The sequence below is a fragment of the Misgurnus anguillicaudatus genome, chromosome 12 (genome assembly GCF_027580225.2).
Source record: "Misgurnus anguillicaudatus chromosome 12, ASM2758022v2, whole genome shotgun sequence".
NCBI classification, from domain to species: Eukaryota; Metazoa; Chordata; class Actinopteri; order Cypriniformes; family Cobitidae; genus Misgurnus; species Misgurnus anguillicaudatus.
In genome coordinates, this window is record NC_073348.2 from 15,009,298 (window position 1) to 15,035,908 (window position 26,611).

A 26,611-nucleotide genomic window follows, 5' to 3' on the forward strand; every position below is an offset into this window, starting at 1 on the left:
ATCACATACACTGCCATCACAAAACTCTGGCCACTTAATTATCCCTATCACTTATCACTTAATTATATCAAGTGTCTAAAGCTGGAAGATCCTTTTCCTACTTAGCCCCTAAGCTCTGGAATGATTTACCAAATAATGTTCGAGTATCAGACACAGTCAATCAATTTTAATCTAAACTTAAGACATTCTTCTTTAACAAAGCATTCACATAAAATGTCAAGTAAATGTAATTATCCCGCAATAGTTAGGTTGTCTAGAACAAAGCACTCACATAACTCATCTGGGTAATATATTTATGCCGCAATAGTTAGCCTGTCTGGAACCGAGCTGACTTAAACCACTATAATGTATGACACTTGCATTACATGTGAACGGCCCCTACGCTAATAGTATTCTATTTCTCTCTCCGTCTCATCCTCAACCCTGAGGACAATGAGACAAACAGACCCAGTTCCTGCAGCTGTGGAGGTCATCACATCACTGATCTACTGACCGTCCTTCAACGAGATGCCCAGCCGATGCCTGACCAGTGACCACCGGCGGAACCAGTTCAATTCGCTTACCCGTTCACATACCCCGTTCACATATATAAATATACATGCACCTCTCTCAAGGGTTTCTCCCTCCTAGGAGTATTCCCACTGGACTAGCCAGGAGGATTTTTCTCCTAGGGTTTTTTCATCCCCTGGAGTGTCCGCCCCATTTGGCTTAACTTACTACTTTACTGTATACGTTACATTATTACTACGCTCGCTTTCTATGCTTTTCCTACATCTATCAATACAAAGCTGCCCTGAAACAACCAACAACCGTAAAAAACACTATATAAACAAAATTGAATTGAGTGTTACACATTATTGGAAAGCTTGGATACTACACTTTCAGAATCTGTGAATAACTCAAAATGCCCCAGATCTGACTTGTGTCCCTACTTTCCGTGATTGGTCACATATACACACTCACAGGCTCTTCTTAACTCTTTCGCCGCCATTGACGAGATATCTTGTCAATTAAGAGAAAACGCTTCCCTGGCAATGATGAGTATTTCCGGCTTTCCGCAATACAGCTATTATCCACCAGGTGGCTCTTCCGCAACTTTTTAAACCCGGAAGTATTGCCCTATGGCAAGCGGCTGCATGTCCGTGTCTGTTTTAAAGATCGCTTTGAATGGGATCTCTATGAAAAATTCATCACAAAAATGGAATTGTGGTGTTTTTGCAGAAACCTACCCATATTCAAAAGCTGATTACAAAAGAACTACTGAAGGTAGGATGAAACGTTTTTTTTTTTTTGAAAACAGAAGGTCTGTTCTTTCATTTGGTATATTGTATGTTTATATATATATATATATATATATCAAAGAAGAAAATTTTCTGGAAAAACACTGGCGCTGGCAACTTTTTTAAAAAACGCTGGCGGCGAAAGAGTTAAACACCCTTTAATTTCAATGTGAGAGGAGTGGATTCTTTGTATTAGTTCCCATCTCAATGCTGTTGGTACAATGACTCGCTCTCCTCTAAAGATAATCCCATTTCTGCTCAGTTCATCTCTTATATGAAAGTACTTGGTCACATCCATCAACAGGTGTTCCTTCCCCTCAGGCCAGCCCTGTAGTATCACATTTTTCAAATACTGAAGCTCTGTGTCTACTTCTGTAGCTCTCTGTATGGCCATTATTCTTTCCTTAGATACAGGCAGATAGGTCACCATGTTGATAGACTCCACTTCAGATTCTACTGTGCCCCTCTCTGATGTCTGCAATATGATCTGCTCAAAGTATCAGCCAGCGGTAGGTGTTTGCCTGGGCAGTACTGAAGTCTCACTTGATACCACTGAAGACACATGAACATGTGTTGTAATCTTTGTTTGTAATCTCGGCTTGGTCATTACACTCTCAAGTGGTTTGTGGTCCGATTGCACGTCCACACTCCGTCCGTATGTAAAGTAATGAAATCTTTCCATCCCATACACCACTGCCAGCAATTCTGGTTACACTTTATTTCGACAGTCCACCCTAGACATTCCACCAACCACAAATAACTTTGCAACTACATGTCAACTAACTTTCAATAATTTGCAACTATACGTCAACTAACTGTCATCAGAGCATCAGTAGACTGTAAGGGTTAGGGAAGAGGTTTGAGTTAGTGGAAAAAGTTGACATGCACCTGCAAAGATACTTACAGACAGTTGAATGTCTGTTGAGATATCATTGCAATCAAGTGTTAGTAGATATTAAACAGCCAGTTTACTAATTCTCTAAAGATTGGTAGTTGATAAGTAGTTGGTAAGTAGTTGCAAAGTTACTTATAATTAGTAAAATGTCTAAAGTGGACTATCGAAAGAAAGTGTTACCGCAATTCTTTTTCTATTTGTGTGTAACCTTTCTCAGTTTCCATTAAAGCTCTGCTGGCGTAGAGTTCTCAACGGGTCGGGCTGGCCCGACAAACCCGACGGGACCCGCGAATTCGGGCCGGGTTCGGGTCAAAAATATAAGCAACTGAGTCGGGTCGGACCTCGGGCTTAATCTTTTACGCTCCGTGAAAAAAATTATTAATCATCACTGCTGTTCACCGTAAAGAAAGTCTGGTCTGGCTGCTGCAACATGCATCACAGAGAGGGGCGGGGGATAGCAATAAGCTCCGGGGTGGATCAGCAACGGATCCAGACCGAAGCTGCCGGCTTCAGAGCGGATCCGCTTTAGAGCAGATCCGTTGCGGATCCGCCCCAGAGCCTATTGCTATCACTGCGTGCACGCCTGTTGCCTGGAGAAGAAGAGATGGAGAAAAGTAAACTTGCCGCAGGTGAATTCACCATTGCTTGCTACTACAGGAGGAGAAGCCACTGGCTGGGTACATGTTTGAGTTATTTTTATTTATTATTGTGTGATTTTTAGGCAAATTTATATAGACTATTTTTAAAGTTTATTGTTTAAGTTGTTTGTATTGTTAAAATGCGTGAACATTAAATATTGTTTTGAATTTCCTTCTGCTGGTCATGATAATTGCGTTATAGGTTTACTTGAAAAAAAAGGCAGGGGGGTCGGCGGCGTCGGGCCGCGGGTCGGGTTTGGACAGATAATTCACGTTGATGTATCAGGTTACATCGGGTCCGGGCTTTAAAAGCCACGGGCCGGGTCGGGTTGTAATTTTCAGGCCCGTTGAGAACTCTATGCTGGAGTTTTCTTTGGAAAATTTCTGGTGCCGGGCTAATACCCATTGGCATCCGTAGCTATCGATAACGTCCCATTGGTGTGGCAAATGTCGTTAAGAGACCTGATTTTTTCTGCAGTTGTATATTCCAAAATCCATTTTTCACATCACAGACTGAAAAAACTCGAGCTCCGTTCAGATCTGGTAGTACCTCCTCGATTGTTGGTAATGGATAATGGTGACTCTTGAGAGTTTTGTTAGGCGCCTTTGGAATAATACACACACGCAGCTTTCCAGGTTTCTGCACTACCACCATGCTCCTGATCCAGTCTGTACTTTGTTCCACAGGTGCTATAATGCCTCGCCTTTGCGGGTCTATTAGTTATTTTTTAGAGGTTCATACAGAACCGCTGCAAAGTGGTTGTTTTTCCACACGCTTTACTCTTTAGTCCGAAAGCTGGTCACTTTTCCTTTTTCTTTTCATGTTTACGGCCGCAGTATCTGCACTGTATGATACCACAATCCACTGAGTATTCTGCTTTGTCTCTCTCTTGTTGACATTGCGTGTAGTTTTGCTGACATTTAAGTCTCTATAACTTTGGCTCGCTGTATTGACAGCTCTGCAGGTCTTCCTATCTGTAACCACTTTTCCAAGCTGAGGTCAGGCTCTATAAGTAGGTGCTCTTTTAGCTGTGAGATAAGATTTTCATTATTATTATTTATAAACTATCGTATACAAGGGAACATGGATCAGTTTGAATACATCAGAATACTTGAAAAGATTACGTTGCCCTTTGCAGAAGAGGAAATGCCACTAAAATGGGTGTTTGAACAAGACAACAACCCCAAACACACAAGCAAGTGGGCAAAATTTTCTTTCCAGAGAATAAGGATTGAGGTTATGGAGTGGGCAGCTCAATCCGAACACACCTTGAGCATCGTGCATCAGAGCTCCGTCGAGTTCATCATCCAAATCCTATTTTCTGACTATCTTGTTCCTATTTATATAATATAACATATTAGTTTATCTCAAGAATACTTTACCGTGACGACTATTGAGCAGTACTACCACGTGAAACGATTTATCACTAATAAACACCCAGTGTTAGCATATAGCCCGCTAGCATCAACAAACGGTGCCGGCTTTAGTTACCATTTGCCGATCTAATGGCGGACTCATCCAATGTATGCTATTCAGACCTGTCCTCACCTGAATTTTTTCAATTCAATTCAATTCAATTTTATTTATATAGCGCTTTTCACAATACTTAATTGTTTCAAAGCAGCTTTACATTAATAGAAGAGGAAAAGCACAGAAAAACGACAGATAGAACAACACAACACACGATAACATAAGCAGTCAAACCCGCCGCGGCCATGACTCGACATTACAAGCGAGCGCATCACCAATGCAACGTCCAGAAGAGGAAGCCAAGCCAAGCCCAAGAAGGCCGCCTCCCCGGGTCAAAAAAACCCCTAGGAGAAAAAAACCCCGGGCTGTCCAGCCGAGGAAACAAAAAAAGTCCTAGGAGGGAAAAACCCCCGGGAGACACACATGCATATACACACATATAAATGGATAAGGAGATTAGGCGGAGATTAAGCTGGTTCTGTCGGCGATCGTTGGTCAGGCATCAGCTTGGCATCACGTTGAAGGACGACCAGTAGATCAGAGGTGTGCCGACTTTCACATCTACCGGAACTGGGTCTGTTTGTCCCATTGTCCTCGGGGTCGAGGACGAGACAGGGAGAGAAAAACAAAATCATATTAGCGTAGGGGCCGTTCACATGTAATGCAAGGGTCACACAGTGATGTGGTTTAATCAGCTTAGTTTCAGACAGACTAACTATTGCGGCATTATTATATTATCCACAGTTGAGGATTTTGCAAATTGGGGGCCCACTGCGACGGTATATATGGTAACTAAGGGTCACCTTCCGATCTTTAAGAGAAAATGAAACCTGTCAACCCGTTTGACTAAGGCCTGCAACCCCACTGCCGTCGTCAATGCAGGTCCAGTGGCAAACGGGTCCACACTGCACACTATTCACAAGACCACAAGAAAACCCCAACATCGCAACCCGACCACACGCGTCAACCCGCCCGACCAAGGCTGGAGGCCCCACTGTCGTCGTTAATGCAGGTTCAGTGGCAAACGGGTCTGTATGGCATACTATTCACAAGACACACGAATGCACCAACATCGCAACCCGACCAGACGTGCCAACCCGCCCGACCAAGGCCGGAAGCCCCACCGTCGTCGGCAATGCAGGTTCAGTGGCAAACGGGTCTGTATGGCATACTATTCGCAAGACAAAGAAAGCGCCAAAATCACAACCCAACCGTACGTGCCAACCCGTTTGACTAAGGCTGGAGGCCCCACTGTCGTCGTTAATGCAGGTTCAGTGGCAAACGGGTTTGTATGGCATACTATTCACAAGACACACGAAACGCGACGTACAGCGCCCAGTTCACCCAGGCTCCAGACGTCCACAAGCGATCGAGGCGTGCAAAAAGCGAACACCCTACGCGGTGCAGCTTCACGGACCACGCTCGAGGGAACGGAGACGCCATCGCCCAAGCATGAAGCGATCGGGAAGCCGTGGAGGAGCTGCTGCCGGCCTTCGCAGATTCAGCGTGCCTCACATCACCCTGGCTACAGACGTCCGCAGGCGACCGGGGCGTGCTGCGAGCGAGCTTCCCTCGCGATGTAGCTTCACGGACCGCGTCCAGGTGACCGAAGACGCCATCACCCAACATGAAAGCGGTAAGACTCCGCTTGTTATTGTAACCTGCATTACTTGCCACATGTACAGTTTAGCTTCTTCCATCAGCATAGAGGGGTTTACTTGTGCTAAGTGTATTGAAGTAGTAAGGCTGATAGAGAAGATTGCAGAACTAGAAGCGCGCATCCAAACGCTAGTTGATGACAGTAATACCGCTAATGCTACAAACGCTAATATTGCTAATGCTACAAACGCTAATACCGCTAATGCTACAAACACTGTTTCGGGTGCGCCTAGTGTTAAACGTAATACACATAGCTCGGTTCCGGCATCTGAGTCAAGGCGGCCGACTAACTGGGTGACTGTCAGGCGGCACAGTCGTATCCGGTGGCCACCCAAGACCCCCCTGGTAATTTCTAACAGGTTCGATATTCTAAGCAATACACCGACTGAGACGTCTGTTAAAAGTGCCTTGGTTATTGGAGATTCAGTGTTTCCCCTACCATTATATAAGGGGGGCACCCCGCCCTCCTAACGGCTCGACCCGCCCCCCTTGAAGGTCAAGTATATTTTATTTGATTTTCTTTATAGCGCCAGATAACAATTTGTTATTTTATTAAACAAACTAAATAGCCCTCAAGTAATGTGTTATTTATCTTATTTCTACGATGGCATGTCTTTTTGTCTGTGTTTGTGCGTTTAAAATTATCCAATTGAGTGCGCACATTTATATTTTACTGTTCGGCTTAATTCACTGAATGCGCGCTCTGTCATGTTGCGTGCAGCGCACGCCTCATAACTGAAAAGGTGACGGTGTTTTCCCACACACGCACGTGCATTCTCTCCCTCTCTATCATGCTGTACAGTAGCTATATGCTATAACTCTGTGTAACATTAACAGTATATGCTGTCATATTTCTGAATTTGCATCGATTTGTCTGCGCTACGCGACCAGGGCTTGACATTAACACCCGCCAAATGTAGGTAGATTTCGGTTGTGGCGGGTAAGACAGCCAATCCCACTAGCCACTTTGGCTTGTTGAATATGTTTTTTAATTGTAGTTTTCTTAAAAGTTATGCGAAATTATAAACAATGTGCAATGACACTGGGAAACTACAACTCCCGTGAGCACTCCCTGCACCCAGCGCAACGTACTGAGACGCGCGCGCGATGCAGCGGAGGCTCGCCTTGCGGACCAAGCGCCAATGTTTTACCAGAGAGAGCGCAAAAGCTGATGAAGGATGCACGGGACGCAGGCTGAGCGCATACACGCACACTTTGGGAAGGATAACACAATTGCATGGAAGTGACTGAAGAGATTTAAAGTGCGTGCACACTCTCTGGGCAAGAGCGGAGAGAAATTCATAGCGCATACCTGAATGCACACGTCCCAGTTTTGTCCGAAATCAAAGGAAACCCACAAGTGGAGAGGTTCGCGCATCATTTTAATGTAGGCTACTTTGTGCAAAAATAATACCCTCTCGACATTTGCCATTTAAAGTCTTAAATAACTTTTAACAGCAACCATGATCAAGCATATAAATTTTACTGCTGTTGTTAATAAATATTTCAAGTGTTTGTCTAGAGTTTTTGTGTTTATCTTTTTAGTTAATCTTCTACACCGCGCTCCACTGTTAATATATTAATTTAAAGTTAATCTATTTATGCCTTTCTAGCATGTTTTTCATGCACCTAAATATATGATATGATCTATACTGATATTAACAGCTAAATAATGTAGTCTTAACTTGGGTGGTCAGTCTGCATTTGAAAGTCAATCTGCATCTAATCTAGCTAAATCGAGTACAATTACTCAAAGTCATTTTAGGATGCCATAGTCAAGTTTAATCATATAAAATGTATTTTACCAGCAACAAAATTATTGCAAGTGAAAATGCTGAGTGGGTAGTAACTTTGGAAAACAACTAGCCACTTTGGCTGGTGAGCAAAAAAGTTATTGTCAAGCCCTGTACGCAACATACAATAAAACTCACATTTGAAATAAAAAGCTCATAACACAAAAAGACATGATGAGAAAACAGCAGTAAGGCTTCAATGTAAATGTATGGTTATTTTGTCAGACAATTATTAATCGAGTTTATATAGTGTTTACTCACTACTTTATAGTCAACTCGTTTTATGTCTGACAACAGAACAGATAATTAAAAAAAACAGGATTATTCTCTCCAACAAATGCATCATTTAAAATTTGTTTATCATATAAATTTATTAACTAACATTGACGAACAATGAATGAGCAATATATATATATATATATATATATATATATATATATATATATATATATATATATATATATATATATATATATATATATATATATATATATATATATATATATACCTACCTACCCAACCAACCAACCCCCCCCCAAAGCTGTAAACCTAGGGGAAACACTGAGATTCGATACTTAGGAACGCGAACATTGAGGCACCAGCCACCATAGTCGATTGTATACCGGGAGCCAGGTCTTCAGACATTACATCAAAACTTAAAGTGCTGGCTAATGCTAAGCGTAAGTTTTCTAAAATTGTTATTCACGCTGGCACGAATGACACCAGACTCCGCCAGTCGGAGATCACCAAAGATAATATTAAAGAGATATGTGAAATTGCTAAAACAATGTCAGACAATGTAATATGCTCTGGTCCCCTCCCCGCCTACCGGGGGATGAAACTTACAGTAGATTATTGTCTCTTCACGACTGGATGTCAAAATGGTGCCCTCAGCATAACGTAGGGTTTATAGAAAATTGGAAGCATTTCCGGGGGAGACCTGACCTGCTAAAGAGAGATGGCCTCCATCCGTCCCAGGAAGGAAGGGCGATTCTCTCTATAAATCTGACCAATAGTCTTACTTCTAATACAGTCTGACTATCCAGGGTACAGGTCAGGAAACAGACGGATCGGCTTAACCGTCCGTCTGTTAGCTGCCGTGATATGTCAAGATCACTTATATCCCAGCACTTCGGAGTCAATCTTACCAGAATATCAACACATTTCAACTGTATCTGTTCCCCAAACAAATAAATACAGAGCACCGCTTGCCACATCTGGTACAAATCTAATTAATATAAAATTAGAAAACAATAACATTCGAGGTTCATCTGTTAATGTAAAATTCGACCTTCTTAACATTAAATCGCTTACCAATAAAGAACCTATTGTCAATGAAATAATTACAGACCAAAACTTAGATGCACTCTGTTTAACAGAAACCTGGCTTAAAGCAGACGACTACATTAGTTTAAACAAATCCACCCCACAAGACTTATTATTATAACCACGAACCTCGATTAAAGGGGAGAGGGGGTGGTGTAGCTACAATATACAACAAATTTTTTTAAAAGTAAACCAAAAATCTGAACTAAAACTTAAATCATTTGAACTAATGTTGTTAAATATGGAAATAACTGATCGTAACCGCAAACAGCTCTCTTTTGCCTAGCTACAATCTATAGACCTCCGGGCCACCATGCAGATTTCCTTAAAGAAATAGCAGATTTCCTGTCTGAGCTTGTAGTCACTGTATATAAAGCTCTTATCGTTGGTGATTTTAATATTCATGTGGATAACCCAAAAGATGCATTAGGACGTGCGTTTATGGATGTTCTAAATTCTCTCAATATTAGACAAAACGTGACAGGGCCAACGCATACTCGTAAGCACACATTAGACTTAATTCTGTCACTCGGACTCAATATTAATGACATCAAAATAACACCTCAGAGTGATGCAGTTTCTGACCATTACCTTATGTCATACACTGTACTTCTAGATAGGATCACTCAATCCACAACATGCTACAGATTAGCCAGAACAATAATTTCCACCACTAAAGATAGCTTTATTAGCACTCTTCCAGACCTGTCCCAAATTAAACATGTAGCAGATAACTGTGACGATCTAGATATTGTAATAGAAAACCTAAACAATGTCTGTTCTAACACATTGGATGCCGTTGCTCCCATTCGAAAAAAGAGAATCAAAGAAAAACCGCCAGCTCCATGGTATGACCATCACACCGCAGCCCTTAAAAAGGCAACTAGGAAAATGGAAAGAAATTATAGAAGCACAAAGTTAGAGGTATGGCGTGCAGCATGGAAAGAGAGTGTTAAACACTACAGACAGGCTATTAAAACCGCCAGATCTACCCATCTTAGCAAGCTTATAAATGAGAATCATAATAACCCTCGTTTCCTCTTTCAGTTTTGAGATTCAAATATATATATAAATATTTTACAGCCTTAATGCAGAGCTTTTGCCAAGCAGGAAGTGCGCTTCACGCTCCCGCTCTATAGGTGGCGCAGAGAGACCAACATCCATAGCCAACAGCCACCAAACCACACCAGTGGAAGATCGCCTCAAACGGAAAACGCGCTTCCTGCTTTGGCATTCACGCTAATAATGTTGTAAATAACGTTCAGTTTCTTGCAAAAACTGATTGATTTGCTTCACAAGACGTCAATATGTCACACGGAGTTATGGGGGATTACTGTTGCATTGGATATACATGCTTTAGCTCTTAAAGTGTGCGGATCTGTTGACTTGCATGACGGAGCACTGGGGTTTCTGCAAAATATCTTCTTTATTGTTCTGCTGATGAAAAAAACATATTGGATGGTGTAAGTGTTATAAATAATCTTGATTTTGAAAGTATGCTACCGTTTTATTACAGTTTGTTGGACTACGTTCATTTATGCTTCAGACTCAAATATAGAGCGGAAGTACATACGCGGTTGTGAGGTATCTGAAAAAATAGTTCCACTATAGCAAATAACACGGATTGAAATCATACATTGCGCCAATATATTTGTTTTTAATCATCAACGAACACCACGAACCACTCGGTGAGTGGTACAGTTTTGAGGGTGAACGTTAAGTGTTGTTTTAATGACATGTTTGTGCATGGCCATTGACTTCCATTCTGAAGCAGTCAAGAGACCCTTCTCAACGAGTCAAAAAGTCAAGACACGACCCATTTTCAAAATTTCTGTGTCCATCACTGTAGTTCATCCAAAACAAACCAGAAATGAGACTCAAAGTGTTAAATACCGGAATTATCCTTTAAGCTCAACTCCAATAAGACAGAGATACTTATTATGTTTGTAGCGATTTGGTTCAATAATATGTCAGATTACAAGTTGCACATAGATGGCTGCACTGTGGTGCCATCTTCCACGGTTAGGAACTTAGGTGTGATGTTTGACAGCAACTTATCCTTCGATAGTCATATCGCCAACGTCTGCCGCACAGCATTCTTCCATCTTAGAAATATCTCGAAAATAAGCCATATACTGTCTACATCTGACGCAGAAAAGCTTATCCATGTTTTTATGACCTCTAGAATAGACTATTGTAACTCGCTACTCGGGGGATGCCATGCAAATCAAGTAAACAAGCTTCAGCTAGTTCAAAACGCTTCTGCAAGGGTACTTACTCGATCTAAGAAGTATGACCACATAAGCCCAATTCTGGCATCTTTACACCGGCTACCAGTTAAATATCGCATACAATTTAAAATATCACTAATCACCTACAAAGCTTTAAATGGCCTAGCACCCTCATATCTTAGGGAATTACTATCAGAATACAATCCATCACGCACACTACGGTCGCAAAATTCTGGTCTCTTGATTATCCCTAGACTATCAAAAGTGTCTAAAAGTGGAAGATCCTTTTCCTACTTAGCCCCTAAGCTCTGGAATGATTTACCAACCGATGTCCGAGAATCAGACACAGTCGATCATTTTAAATCAAGACTTAAAACGTTTCTCTTTAACAAAGCATTCGCATAATTTGTCTAGTAAAGGTACTTAACTCGAAATAGTTATTTGTACGGAACAAAGCACTCACGGTCATAACACAGACCAACCAAATAAATAAATAAAAACCTTATCTTATCGTATGGTCGGGTTGCGATTTTGGAACTTTCGTGTGTCTTGTGAATAGGATGCCATACAGACCCGTTTGCCACTGAACCTGCATTACCGACGACAGTGGGGCTTCCGGCCTTAGTCAAACGGGTGGCACGTATGGTCGGGTTGCGATTTTGGCGTTTTCGTGTGTCTTGTGAATAGTATGCCATACAGACCCGTTTGCCACTGAACCTGCATTAACGACGACAGTGGGGCTTCTGGCCTTAGTCAAACGGGTTGGCGCGTATGGTCGGGTTGTGATTTTGGTGCTTTCGTGTGTCTTGTGAATATTATGCCATACAGGCCCATTTGCCACTGAACCTGCATTAACGACGACAGTGGGGCTTCTGGCCTTAGTCAAACGGGTTGGCGCGTATGGTCGGGTTGTGATTTTGGTGCTTTCGTGTGTCTTGTGAATATTATGCCATACAGACCCATTTGCCACTGAACCTGCATTAACGACGACAGTGGGGCCTCCAGCCTTAGTCAAACGGGTTGACACGTATGGTCGGGTTGCGATTTTGGTGCTTTCGTGTGTCTTGTGAATAGTATGCCATACAGACCCGTTTGCCGCTGAATCTGCATTACCGACGACAGTGGGGCCTCCAGCCTTAGTCAAACGGGTTGGCACGTATGGTCGGGTTGCGATTTTGGTGCTTTCGTGTGTCTTGTGAATAGTATGCCATACAGACCCGTTTGCCACTGAACCTGAATTAACGACGACAGTGGGGCCTCCAGCCTTAGTCAAACAGGTTGGCACGTATGGTCGGGTTGCAATTTTGGCGCTTTCATGTGTCTTGTGAATAGTATGCCATACAGACCTGTTTGCCACTGAACCTGCATTAACGACGACAGTGGGGCCTCCAGCCTTAGTCAAACGGGTTGACGCGTATGGTCAGGTTGCGATGTTTGGGTTTTCTCGTGGTCTTGTAAATAGTATGCAATATAGACCCGTTTGCCACTGAACCTGCATTAATGAAGACAGTGGGGTTACAGGCCTTAGTCAAACGGGTTGACAGGTTTCATTTTCTCTTAAAGATCGGAAGGTGACCCTTAGTTCCCATATATACCGTCGCAGTGGGCCCCCAATTTGCAAAATCCTCAACTGTGGATAATATAATAATGCCGCAATAGTTAGTCTGTCTGAAACTAAGCTGATTAAACCACATCACTGTGTGACACTTGCATTACATGTGAACGGCCCCTACGCTAATATGATTTTGTTTTTCTCTCCCTGTCTCGTCCTCGACCCGAGGACAATGGGACAAACAGACCCAGTTCCGGTAGATGTGAAAGTCGGCACACCTCTGATCTACTGGTCGTCCTTCAACGTGATGCCCAGCTGATGCCTGACCAACGATCACCGGCAGAACCCGCTTAATCTCCGCTTAATCTCCTTATCCGTTTATATGTGTATATATACAATATATATCTCCCAAGGGTTTTTCCCTCCCAGGACTTTTTTTATTTCCTCGGCTAAACAGCCCGGGGTTTTTTTCCTAGGGGGTTTTTTACCCCGGGGAGGCAGCCTTCTTGGGCTTAACTTAGCTTCCTCTTCTAGACGTTACATTAGTAATATGCTCGCTTATAATGTCGAGTTATAGCCGCAGCAAAAAATATTATGTTGTGCTATCTGTCGTTTTTCTGTGCTTTTACTGCTTCTATTAATGTAAAGCTGCTTTGAAACAATTAAGTATTGTGAAAAGCGCTATATAAATAAAATTGAATTGAATCTCTACCCCAATGAAAACTTGTGGGTTGACATTAAAATGCAGTTTCTGATGCGAAATCTAAACATTGACAGGAACTGTGGATCCTGGCTGTTTCCGGGTGCCAGAAGTTGGTTGACTAAATTTGACACATATGTGCAGCAGTTATCAACAACAATGGTTATGCAACTAAATATTAGTAATTCAATAGTTTAAAGTGAAGTTAAAGTTTTAAGTGTCTACAGAAAAAAATGTTATAGCTAATGCTATTTTTTGTGCAAAGCCTTTATTCATTTTCTTGTGCTTTCCCTTTAAAAGAACAAGAACTGTGTTTATGCTTTAATTTGTAATTGAATGTTTAATGTTTTTTTTATCACAGATAAAATGTTTGTCCTGTATAGCTGCTAACATTATATGCATCAATAAAGACTAATTTCAGTTTCGTCATTGATTAGAATTTCTATTAAAATAGCTTCAAGGTGTGTATATCTATAGAAATCATGTGTAAGTTGTAGGTGTCAGTAAGGTTTCTAATCCTGTATAAGGCAGAATCTGTGAGCAGTTATGATTTGGGCGTAATCAATGTAACATCACATTGATAGGGGATCCCCAACAGCCTGTTTTGTGTGACTGTTTCGGTTTAAAGGAGATTACACAAAGAAGAATACATGGACAGGATGTTTCTGCACACACACTGATGACTCATTTTCAGCTGGAAACACATTTAAAAGTGCATTTTCTAGGTAAGGGGAGGTTTAACATGTTGTGCCATTTCTATAGACTCCAATTGTGTGGCAGTTGGAATGAAAATCTATTTGCCATGGACCCCCATGCACAAGAAATTAACATGTCTTTGACAGATTTACCTCGAGGGTGAATGGGGTGAGGTGTCACCCTGCTTCTATCTTGAGGAGCAGCAGTAGGAGCCTCTGTCATAAGAAAGCACAATAATATAGTCCCCTAGCCAGTTCTTATTGCTTTGTACTCCTTGATGCAATACGCTCTTCACTAGCATTCCATGTTTGCTTGCTGATTCTAAGCATTTATATGGCTGCAGTCAGAACAGTGGCCAAAGATGACAAACAAAAAGAAGTCCATAAAATGTCAGTGATATTGATGTAATTTTATGAATGTAAGCATCAGGTAGAATAATAGGGTCATTATAACATTATCAATTAAGATTAATGTTTTACCATTAACAGTAGTTGTGATAACTGGGTAGTACAGTAAAGACGCACATCAAAGGGCCGTCTTCTAAATACTCCAAACTTTAAGCATCACTCAAAGATTTTTGACAGGCCACTATATATTTGACTCAAAGCATTGAAGCATTTAATTTTAAATTCAGGCTAGCATTGAAAGCTTTATAACAATAATGATGACATTGAAATGGCAGAAGACCATTTCGGTGCTGGAAAATGTAACAGAATGGAAATGAACAGTGCATTATGGAAGAAAAGACTTTCCCAGCAATGTATCAGGTGGTTGATGCACAGTGAGTTACTTACCTGGTCTGCAACGCAGTTCGTCTGGAGCGAGTATCTGACCTTGTGGACACACACAGGTGTATTTTGGGGAGTGTTTATTAATCTGTGGAGCTGGCAGACACATGAAAGAACAGCCTCCATTCTCCACCTTCTCATTGCACCAATTTGTCCCTGTATGGAGAACACAAAAAAAGCTTTAGTTGGGATATTGTCAGTAATCAACCAAGCAGAGAAGGGAGTAACTTGTGAGTCACTGCTAATATTACTAAAAATGTTCAAGGGGATGCCAGTGATTGCAGCCTCAGTTAATGTGTGGTTTGTTTCTAATTATTTTTGAAATACAAGACCCACCAGACAGCTGAATAAGCTCATGGTACGCAATGATGTCCTGTGGCTCGTTAAGGTTACTGGCCAGCATGGTTACATCAGAACCTGTAAACTTGTTTGCCCCATAGATGGCCTCATTTTCCCCATCTGTCCAGAATACTCGATCCTGGAATATGGTAAAAATTTTGTGAATTAATAAAACCCTATAATGAGCTATGGTTAAAGTACGTGAAGACAATTTATTGAATTAATATTTAATCATTGGGATGCAACAGCATGTTATAATGCAATTAATCCACTTAAATAGTGCTAAACATTATTGAACTAGTGCTTGGGATATGCATACCTCAAAAACTGTCAGAGCCAATGGGTGGGCAAGGTAATATGGAGACTGCAGCACTTTCTGGCGGTTGTCTCCGTTCAGGTCTACACTACAGAGCATGTGCAGCTTAGAGTCCACCCAGTAGAGTCTACCCTTGATCAGATCTATACAGACATGAGGACAGGTGGAATACAATACGTTTAGTTTGCTTTTACAATAAAGCCTCTAATACAAAATATTTATATTTTCTAGATGAGAGGTGTATGGTGCTTGCCCATAGTTCTGAGTATTGCCAGGGTATTGTTGCCAGTGGTGTTTAGCACATTGCTAAGCAGTTGTGGGTGCTTGCTAAATGCTTGCTTACTGGCAAATGTCAAAAGAGGCTCTTCATTTGTATTATCCACATCATTGTAGCTCAAAGTAATAGCACATCTCTGCTCAATCAAACAATAAATAGTAATTTATATTTTAAGGTCAAATGATGTGGAATAAGTTGTATACAGAAGATACATTTAGGCAATTTTTTAAAATGACTAATCCCAACCAAATGCAAACACCACAAATTATGTTAAGAGCAGAACACCATCTGGTTCAAGTATTTCCCAGCATATCATACCAAGCCTTACGCACCCAGAGTGATTCCATTGGGCCACTGAATGTCCCTCTCAACCAGGACCTGTCTGTCAACTCCATTTAATCCAGACTTTTCAATCTTAGCTGGTTCACCCCAGTCCGACCAAAACAGAAACCTATAAATGAAGGACCAGGACATGGTTAAACGAATCAGCTTAAACACTAATTAAAAATTTTAAAGCAACAAAGTTTTACAACTTTAATTGCAAAAAGCAGGCGCTTAAATCTGATGCCTATTATCAAAATTACCCTGATAGAGGATCTACAGCAATAGAGGCTGGTTCCTTTAAACCACTGTCAAACAGCACCTTCCTCTTGGTCCCATTGAAGTTGGCCACGGCAATGCTCTTACTGCCCAGGTCTGACCAGTAGATGTTTTTGTAAATCCAGTCCACTGCTATTCCAACAGGCATGTTAACATTGTCAATCACCTTGGTATGACTTGCTCCATTTTCCTGCTTCTCCAATACTGTGCTGTAAAAAAGTCAGGCAATTAAAGAAAATCCAAGAGGTAAGAGGAGGGACATTCACTGACATGTATGGACAAATGCATTTATGACTTTGTCAAAACGTGATTCACTTGAGCTTCTGTCCTCATAGGGGGACCAGGTGGTGCTTGCTTTAACTTACAGGCTGTTCTCTCTGTTGCCCTCAGACAGATGGTACTACTGCATCCTGTCCTAGCTAAATTGACTAAACCCAGTTTTATACTTTCGTGTCGATTGTACAGCGTAGCCTACCCTACGCAGTAGCCTTATGGCGTAGCCTGACGTGCACCTGTCCCAAAATGTAACAGCACTTGCAGCCTGCGTAGCATTGATGCGATGTGACTGGTCTGCTAAACCCCTCCCTCAGGTCAAAAAGATCTGCGTTGCATTTCCTCAAACGCATTTCTGTACATGATGGTAAAAACAATTCTGGACCAAGTTGAGGAGCTATATTTTACAACTCAGGTGGCAACAAAAGTCAAATCACCGTTGATGCTTTTCCAAAAACGTACACAATCCCCTTCTTCTTCAGCTTTTGCCTCGATACTGTAAAATGCTTGTTAACATGTTACACCCGCCTACCAGCAATCTGCATGTGTATTTTCACGTCGATGCAAACAACGACGCAAATATAAATTGAAAAACAATGCATGGCCTACAGCAACGAGAAAGTAAAATGGGTCCTTAAGGGACAGCTTTCCCATAGTCTATCAGACTCTGCATATCCCCACTCAATCTTACGCCATGCACTGTACTTCAGATTCAAGTTTGTTTTTTATTGAAATTGTGGCGATAATGTCTAAAAATTGTGGAGTTAACTCTTTCACCGCCAGCATTTTTTTTAAAAATGAAAGCGTTTTTCATGATTTTCACAAAAGTTTAATGTCTTCCACAAAATGTTCTTCTTCAAATATATAAACATACAATATCCCAAATGAAACAACAGACCCTCTGCTTTCAAAAAAAAAAAAAAAAACGTTTCATCCTACCTTGAGTAGTTCTTTTGTAATCAGCTTTTGAATATGGGTAGGTTTCTGCAAAAACACCACATTTTGAGCAAAAAGCTGAGATAATTCCATTTTTGTGACGGACTTTTCATAGAGATCCCATTCAGAGCGATCTTTAAAACAGACACGGACATGCAGCAGCTTGCCATAGGGCAATACTTCCGGGTTTAAAAAGTTGCGAAAGGGCGCCACCTAGTGGATAATAGCGGTATTGCGGAAAGACGGAAATACTCGTCATTGGCGGGGAAGTGTTTTCTCTTGATTGACGAGATATCTCGTCAATGGCAGGAAAGAGTTAATGTATCGTGCACTGCACTTAGCGCATTAATCAACCCAGTTATCACCAGAGGGTACATACAAATAACTGTATTGTGTATTATGTGTACAATATGTACTTTGTGTCTAGTAGTTGTTTCTGTATCATTTGTGTATTGTGTATGCATCTATGCATACTTTGCATAAATTGTGTACAATATGTTTTGTTATTTGTACATTGTGTAATTGTATTCTGCAAGGCCTAGAGCTCACGTACCACTGGATAAAGCGCTTTAGATAAAACTAGTGTGAGCCAGTGGTTACCTGAAAATTGCTTTTTGTCCCAGATCAGCCCAAAATATCTTCTGCTGAGTGAAGTCAGCATCCAGTGCCACAGTGTTCCGCAGCTGCTCTACAATCTGAGTGTATTCACGTCTCTCAAGACCCAGTCTGCGAATGTCTCTTCGATTGGTGAAAATAAGACAGGGCTCTTTACCTGGGGATAAAAAAATCCTCAACATTAAGGCTGAATAATTTCACAACTAAAATAAAAGCCATACTGAAGGTAAAGCAAATATAACTATAGTGTTAAAGGAGGTGATAAGATCTCTGAAACTGTGTTTTCAGGAGACCATTGCCCCCTGTGGGTGGTGTGGTGTCAAAACTCCTTATTTAAAATCACAATTTAAAGCCGTTAACATCCAGATTGCTCCTGACCCCATCTGACTTCCAGACAGATGTTACACAATCATATACATTGTCAAATCTGTCAGAGTCGTCTGCCCAAAATCTGCAGACTTGCAAATTGGGGGAAAACTGAGCCAAAGTTGTGTAGTCAGGTTAATTACAATAACTAGCTAAAAGAACATGCTTAAAGTAGAACACAAAATAAAAGTAAATAATATTAATTTTGAAATTTTAAAACAGGTTACTTTTTATGTGCGCCGATTTTAATGCTGCTTGAAAAACAGCATTAGACACGGTAGCCCTCGTAAAAATCAGGCAGTCAAAACCAAGACCTGACCTGTGGCTGAATTATGTCACCCGCACTGCCAGGCATGAGTGCAGAAGGGCGGAAAGAGTGGAAGAGCGATAAACTCCAAGGGCCCTATCTTGCACCCAGCGCAATTGACTTTGTCAGTGACGCATGTATCATTTGTATTTTGCACCGGCGCATAGTGGGTTTTTCCCTCCACAGATGCACGTCGGCAAACTAGGGAATTAACTTGCGCTCCCTGGGCGGTTCAGCGCAAAAAAGGAGGCGTGTTCCGGCGCAAACCATCCCTGATGCTATTTTGCAGTTTCAAAAAACAATTGCACCACTGACCAAAAAAAGGTAGTCTAAAGTCAGTGGGGCGTTGCGCGTGGTTCATTATGCTATTTTAAATGCTTGACCATAATGTATAGCGTGCACAACGCGCACACACTTTGCTTATCTAATCTACACAGATGCAACAGTTATTTTTGCAAATCATAAATTGTTACAATAAAAAATATTAACACATGAGATAAGGGAAATCATAGTGGTGAGCATTGTGGTGATAGTTTTTATTTATTGTGTGGCTGCGTTAAAAAATTATCATGCAAATAACGATTTAAATATTTTCATACGTTTGTTGTGTGGCTGTATTACGTTTATTTTATGTAAATAATAATTAAAATGTTTTCATAAGAAACCTTAATGTATATGAACTTGATTTGTGATAAGTTGATAAGTGTACTTTGGGGTTGGACCTTGCTTGCGTATCTTGGGTCCGATTTCAAAGCCCCCAAACCCTTTCAGCGGTGAGGGTGGACGCAGCGATGTCCTCTGCTGGGGTCAGGTCATGTGTAGAGGCAGATCCACCTCCCGTTACATGGCGTGCCCGATTTATGCTGGCAAGCTTGGGATTCCCCCGTCTCCTGACATCATTGTAGCAACGATGGGGATGCCAGCTGATGAGACAATTGTGGCTATTTCCTCTCACGCCTGTTTAACCTACACTGATTTGGGCGGGTTTCTCCTATCCCCATACAAAACAACTTCTCTGTCTTTGACTGCTCTTACAAGAACGTGGGTCTCCTCGGCTGTGAACCGCTCCTGGCGTGCGCCTGGTAAATCCGTCATAATAATAGCAACCCGCGGAACTCGCGGAAACCATGGAACTTGCGCCCTTGCGTTTAAAGGGAATGTTGGATAGTGTTCTGATGTTACGCCCAAACCACACCTATGGATAATGGACCTACTTCAGACCAACCCCTTATTGATTTGCGCCTGGCGCAAGAGTTATTTCTCCCGCCGGGAAAATAGCAATAGCGCCCAAGATCCGCCCACAAAGTCACTTGCTTTTTGCGCTTCGCACTTGCGTTTCAGATCGTTAAAATAGGGCCCCAAGTGTCATTTCAGATACTTAGAGAGAGTTGGTGTTCTTATCAAAAAATTATAAAAGCTGAAAAGACCAAGTATGTTTCTAACATTATTTCTTATAATGGTCACAATCCTTGAGTTCTTTTTAATACTCTTAATACTGTTGTAAATGTCCCACAACCCCAATGCTTTGAGAACCCATCAAAAGTGTGTGAGGAGTTTATTCACAAGGTGGAGAGTATTAGGGCCCTTATTGGTCCATCTTCATATGACTGTAATAGAAAACCTGAACAATGTCTGTTCTAACACACTGGATGCCGTTGCTCCCATTCGAAAAAAGAAAATCAAAGAAAAACCGCCAGCTCCATGGTATGATCATCACACCGCAGCTCTTAAAAAGGCAGCTAGAAAAATGGAAAGAAATTATAGAAGCACAAAATTAGAGGTATGGCGTGTAGCATGGAAAGAGAGTGTTAAACACTACAGACAGGCTATAAAAACGGCCAGATCTACCTATCTCAGTACGCTTATTAAAGAAAATCATAATAACCCTCGTTTCCTCTTTAGCACAGTTGCAAAACTGACAAGAAACAAAGAACAAACAGAAACCAATAGTAAACTCCAACACAATAGTAACGATTTCATGAACTTCTTTTCTAACAAAATTACGGCTATTAGGGAAAACATCGTAACTACCCAAGCAGCCATCACTCTACCCATTAGTTCACTAAACAATAGATTACCATATGAACATCTTGATTCATTTAAACCTACTACAATAGATGAGCTCTCTAAACTAGTCACATCATCCAAATCATCATACTGTATATTAGACCCCGTTCCCACAAAACTACTTAAAGAAGTATTCCCTGTAGTGTCAACCCCGGTTCTAAATATCTTTAACTCATCGCTAAAAATAGGATACGTTCCAACAGCTTTCAAGCTAGCAGTTATTAAACCGCTGATTAAAAAACCACAGCTTGATCAGGGAGAGCTTAATAACTTTAGACCAATCTCAAATCTCCCTTTTCTTTAGAAAATATTAGAAAAAGTAGTGGCAAGCCAGTTACGCACATTCTTGACAAATAATAGTACGTATGAAAAGTTCCAATCAGGATTCAGGCCCCACCATAGCACAGAGACAGCGCTGCTTAGAGTTACAAATGACCTCCTGTTAACATCCGATCGTGGTGAAATCTCAATCCTTATATTACTAGACCTTAGCGCAGCCCTTGACACAATAGACCACACAATCTTACTCAATAGACTAGAAAACTATGTTGGTATCAGTGGTCAGGCGTTAGCCTGGTTTAGGTCGTATCTAACCAATCGCTATCACTTTGTTTATGTAAATGAGGAAGAGTCATATCACTCCCTGGTTAAATATGGTGTACCGCAGGGATCAGTTTTAGGTCCTATCCTGTTCTCATTATATATGTTACCTCTAGGAGACATTATCAGGAAACATAACATAAGTTTTCACTGCTATGCGGATGATATCCAGCTTTACATCTCCTCACATCCCAGCGAAACACACACGTTTTCTAAGCTAACAGACTGCATTAGCGATGTTAGTGACTGGATGGCACATAACTTTCTTAAGCTCAACTCCAATAAGACAGAGATGCTTATTATTAAACCAAATCGCTACAAACATAATATGTCAGATTACAAGTTGCACATAGATGGCTGCACTGTGGTACCATCTTCCTCGGTTAGGAACTTAGGTGTGATGTTCGACAGCAATTTATCCTTCGATAGTCATATCGGCAACGTCTGCCGCACAGCATTCTTCCATCTTAGAAATATCTCAAAAATACGCCATATACTGTCTACATCTGACGCAGAGAAGCTTATCCATGCTTTTATGACCTCTAGAATAGACTATTGTAACTCGCTACTTGGGGGATGCCATGCAAATCAGGTAAACAAGCTGCAGCTAGTTCAAAACGCTTCTGCAAGAGTGCTTACTCGACCACATAAGTCCAATTCTAGCATCTTTACACTGGCTACCAGTTAATTATCGCATACAATTTAAAATATCACTTACCACCTACAAAGCCTTAAATGGCCTAGCACCCTCATATCTTAGAGAATTACTATCAGAATACAATCCATCACGTGCACTGCATTCGCAAAACTCTGGTCTCTTAGTTATCCCTAAAATATCAAAAGTGTCTAAAGGTGGAAGATCCTTTTCCTACTTAGCCCCTAAGCTCTGGAATGATTTACCAACCATTGTCCGAGAATCAGACACACTAGATACCTTTAAATCTAGACTTAAAACTTTTCTCTTTAACAAGGCATTCACATAACTGTTTTACTAATGGTACTCATCTCACAATAGATAGCTTGTACAACCTGATAAATAAATAAACTAAATCCTCATTTTCGTCAACATTTCAAAGCATGGTAAATGCTATTAATATTCTTAAGAAAAATGTTTAAATCTCTCCTTACTTGTTTACATATGTGCAGCAAACCATGAGCCGAGGCATAAACTTTCAAAAACAAATGTCACGTATAAAATAGAAAAGGCTACATATAAGGAAAAGAAACGCTACTTTGTGCACATACAAACCACAATACAAGGCCAAAACTTCAACACTTGACCAATTAAACCCCGAATCGGGCCATTAATTGCCAAGCGCAGAGGAGTGATTGAAAATTATGTATGGCATTATGTTATCACTTGCTCGGCCCTCCACCTGAGGTTTCTGAGTCGAGTAGGGGAGTACTGTGAAGCCCAGACAGGCATCAGGGAGATGGCTGGCGCAGTCACGTCCCCGTCTCCCCTTTACTCCCTTGCTCGTCCGGATTTCAATAAAGCTCGGTGGGTATAGATTTGTGGTGTTAAGCCCACTAGTCGGGGGCGGGACTTCAGTCCTTAAAAGGGTGTCACTGCATCCATTTCCTAAAACATTCGCCGTCCCGTGCATTTTTCTCGTTCTCCCTAAACCAAACTGTGCAGAGTCTGTCACTGGGATGACGTTGTATCTTCAATACGTATATGTACATGTGTGTGTATGTGTATATATATATATATATATATATATATATATATATATATATATATATATATATATATATATATATATATATATATATATATATATATATATATATATATATATATATATATATATATGTATATGTATGTTTGTGTATATGTACATGTGTATACATATGAATGGCCCCTACGCTAATTGGGTTTTGTTTTTCTTTCTTCATGTCTCGTCCTTGTCTCCGAGGACACTGAGACAAACAGACCCAGTTCCGGTAAATGTGAAAGTCGGCACACCTCTGACTCACCGGCAGACCGTCAACGTGATGCCCAGCTGATACATGACCAACGACCACCAGCAGATCCCACTTTACCTCCGCCTAATCTCCTTAATCGTTTCAATGTATATATAAATATATCTCCCAAGGGTTTTTCCCTCCTAAGACTTTTTTTTACTTCCCCGGCTGAGCCTGGGTTTTTTTTTCTCCTAGGGGGTTTTTCAACCCGGGGAGGCAGCCTTCTTGGGCTTAACTTAGCACCCTCTTCTTTACGTTACATTAGCAATACGCACGCTTATAATGTTGATTCATAGCCGCAGCAAATTTAGCTGCTTTTGCTATCGTGTATTATGTTGTGCTATCTGTCGTTTTTCTATGCTTTTCACTGCTTCTATTATTGTAAAGCTGCTTTGAAACAATCACAAATTGTGAAAAGCGCTATATAAACAAAATTGAATTGAATTGAACTCTGGCATTTTTGTAATTTGTTCGGCTGTTTTAAACAAGTTTGAGCCTGTTAGCTTGATTAAGATTATTGGTCAAATGAAGATCACTGGCTCCCCCAATAATGTGATTCCCCCTCGTCTTTTTGTAGTTTTCCTTACAGTGGCACACTGCATACTTGATATTGTTTATGTCAGATTAATTACTGGAGTTGTACCTATGAGTTTTAAACATGCAGTTGTTCAACTGTTGTTAAAGAAACCTGGTCTGGACAGACTGAACTCTCTAACTATCGGCCTATTTCTACGCTCCCTCTGCTTTCCAAAATTATGGAAAAAGTTGTTTACTTGTAGCTGAGCACATTTTTAAATGACAATTGTATAACTGAAATTTTTCAGTCTGGGTTTAAGTCAGCCCACAGCACTGAGACAGCTCTGCTGAGGGTTTACACTGACACTCTTCTGGCTTCATGACGACTGCCAAATATATGTGCCGCTAAGTCAGTCAAAAACCCTTTTAGAGTGTCTAAATGAAGTGAAAGCATGGATGACTATACATTTGTTGTATTTAAATGAGAGCAAAACTGAGCTTGTGTTATTTGCTCATAGTGACTCAGCTGCTACGGTTCCTGTTGACCTGGGTTCTCTAACCAGATACATTAGCCCGGTGGTTACAAACCTGGGAGTCAAGTTGGATGGTCGGTTAAAACTTGATGACCAGATTAGTGCTGTGTTGAAGACTAGCTTCTTCCAATTGAGGCAATTAGTCAAAGTAAAACCGGTTTTATCTCAGCATAATTTTGAAATTGTAATCCATGCTTTTATTACCACTCGTTTAGATTATTGCAATGCACTTTATACTGGCCTTAACAAATCACTTATGGCACGATTACAACTAGTTCAAAATGCAGCTGCACGTCTTTTAACTGGAACTCGAAAATTTGACCATATTTCACCCATCCTCCAATCTCTCCACTTTTGCACTGTTTTTAAAATTCTTTTATTTGTTTTTAAATGTTTGCATGGCCTGGCCCCCCAGTACCTGTCTGATCTGCTCGTCCCTTACACCCCATTTCGTTTGCTTCGGTCGGCTGACCAGGCACTGCTGGTCATCCCTAAGATTAAGGGTAAATCCAGAGGAGACTGTGCGTTTGCTGTGGCAGCTCAGAGACTCTGGGAGGCTGTTTACACCTGGCACCAACATGTGCTTTCGTCGATCGGATCACAAGTGGACGACGTTAATGCCAGGTGTAAACGGTGTTCAAAACGTTTTGAGCTCGTCCACTTTCGACCACTTTCAACCACATCCCGAGGTGGTCGAAACCACTTTCGATTGGATCGCTTTGGAGTTGCGGAACGCACATGTGGTTGAATGCGTTCGAACAGCCACACGCGACCGCCTTCTCTCCGCCCATTTATCTAATCTGAGGTATTAAACACAAGTTTTACGTCTTTTTTGACTTCTGGCGTGAACATACGGTGAACAGCGCTATTTTTAGCCTTTCATTGATAAAACTAAGCGGCTGATCTCCGTAGATTCGTTTTGAAAGCGTGTGAAAGTTGCGCGATCCTATTTCATCAATTGCGCTGAAAATTCAAAGAAAGCTCTTACATACTCATGTACAAAACACTGTGCAGCATGTTTACTTGCTAAACAAGCAGTGCACTCCGACATAATATTAGCTTGCGTCCATATAAACTCATAATTACTCCCGCTCGGCTTTGAATGACAGCAGAGAGACTCGCCCACCGTCTCACAGACCGCCCCCTCATAGTATTCAGCACAGAAGCGGTCGAAAGTGGACAAAAGAGACGGATTTAAATACCAGGTGTAAACGTAATGTGTCTCTCTCGTCCACTTGTGATCCGATCGATGAAAACACATCTTAATACCAAGTGTAAACAGCCTCTGGAATGAGCTGCCTTTGAACATCAGACTGACTGAGTCCCTTCCTGTTTTTAAAATCCCGTCTTAAAACTCATTTATTTTCTTTGGCTTTTAACTCAGTTTGAGGGTTAATTTTTTCAGTTGTGTATTAATGCTGTATTTATTTTTATTGTTTTACTGTGCGCTTTTGTTGTATATTTTTGTTTATTTTATGGACTGTGTTCAGCACTTTGGTCAACAGTTTTGTTTTTAGGGTGCTTAAAAAACGTGGATTGTGGTTTGAAATCTAAAACGCCTTTAATGCCACGTACCATGGGTTTACATGCAAGGAATTTGTCTTTGTGTATTGATGCTTAAAAGTAAGAGAAAAATAAAAAGTCCATTTACAGTAATAAATAAGTTTGTGTCCAGAGTGACAGGGGTCAGCCACAATCTTAACTGTGTACAGGTCCTCAGGAGGAGGCAGATTGCAGCCAATCCAACACCAATTCTGTCACACAGCAGCACGATTGAAGGCCAGTAAGGCCATCCCAATTCGAATGTATGCTGGGTTTTACTTTTGTATATAGGTTGGTGAATTTGATATACGGTTGGTTAATTTCATC

At 41.1% G+C, this 26,611-nt stretch overlaps 1 protein-coding gene across 5 annotated transcripts in view; it reads right to left on the reverse strand.

Moving 5' to 3' along the window:
* The window catches only part of vldlr (very low density lipoprotein receptor), a 156,081-nt gene that overhangs the window by 28,563 nt on the left and 100,907 nt on the right, over window positions 1–26,611 (reverse strand). For 3 of the 5 annotated variants that reach the window (XM_055209127.2, XM_073874014.1, XM_055209125.2), the window contains exons 10-15: window positions 18,371–18,542; window positions 16,546–16,770; window positions 16,294–16,412; window positions 15,688–15,827; window positions 15,366–15,507; window positions 15,036–15,185 (exon numbers count right to left, since the gene is read on the reverse strand). In XM_055209127.2, the coding sequence (XP_055065102.1) occupies window positions 15,036–15,185; window positions 15,366–15,507; window positions 15,688–15,827; window positions 16,294–16,412; window positions 16,546–16,770; window positions 18,371–18,542 (948 nt within the window). Of the gene's footprint in view, window positions 1–14,393; window positions 14,457–15,035; window positions 15,186–15,365; window positions 15,508–15,687; window positions 15,828–16,293; window positions 16,413–16,545; window positions 16,771–18,370; window positions 18,543–26,611 lie in introns of all 5 variants that reach the window. The other 2 variants (XM_055209124.2, XM_055209122.2) reach the window with 1 other exon arrangement.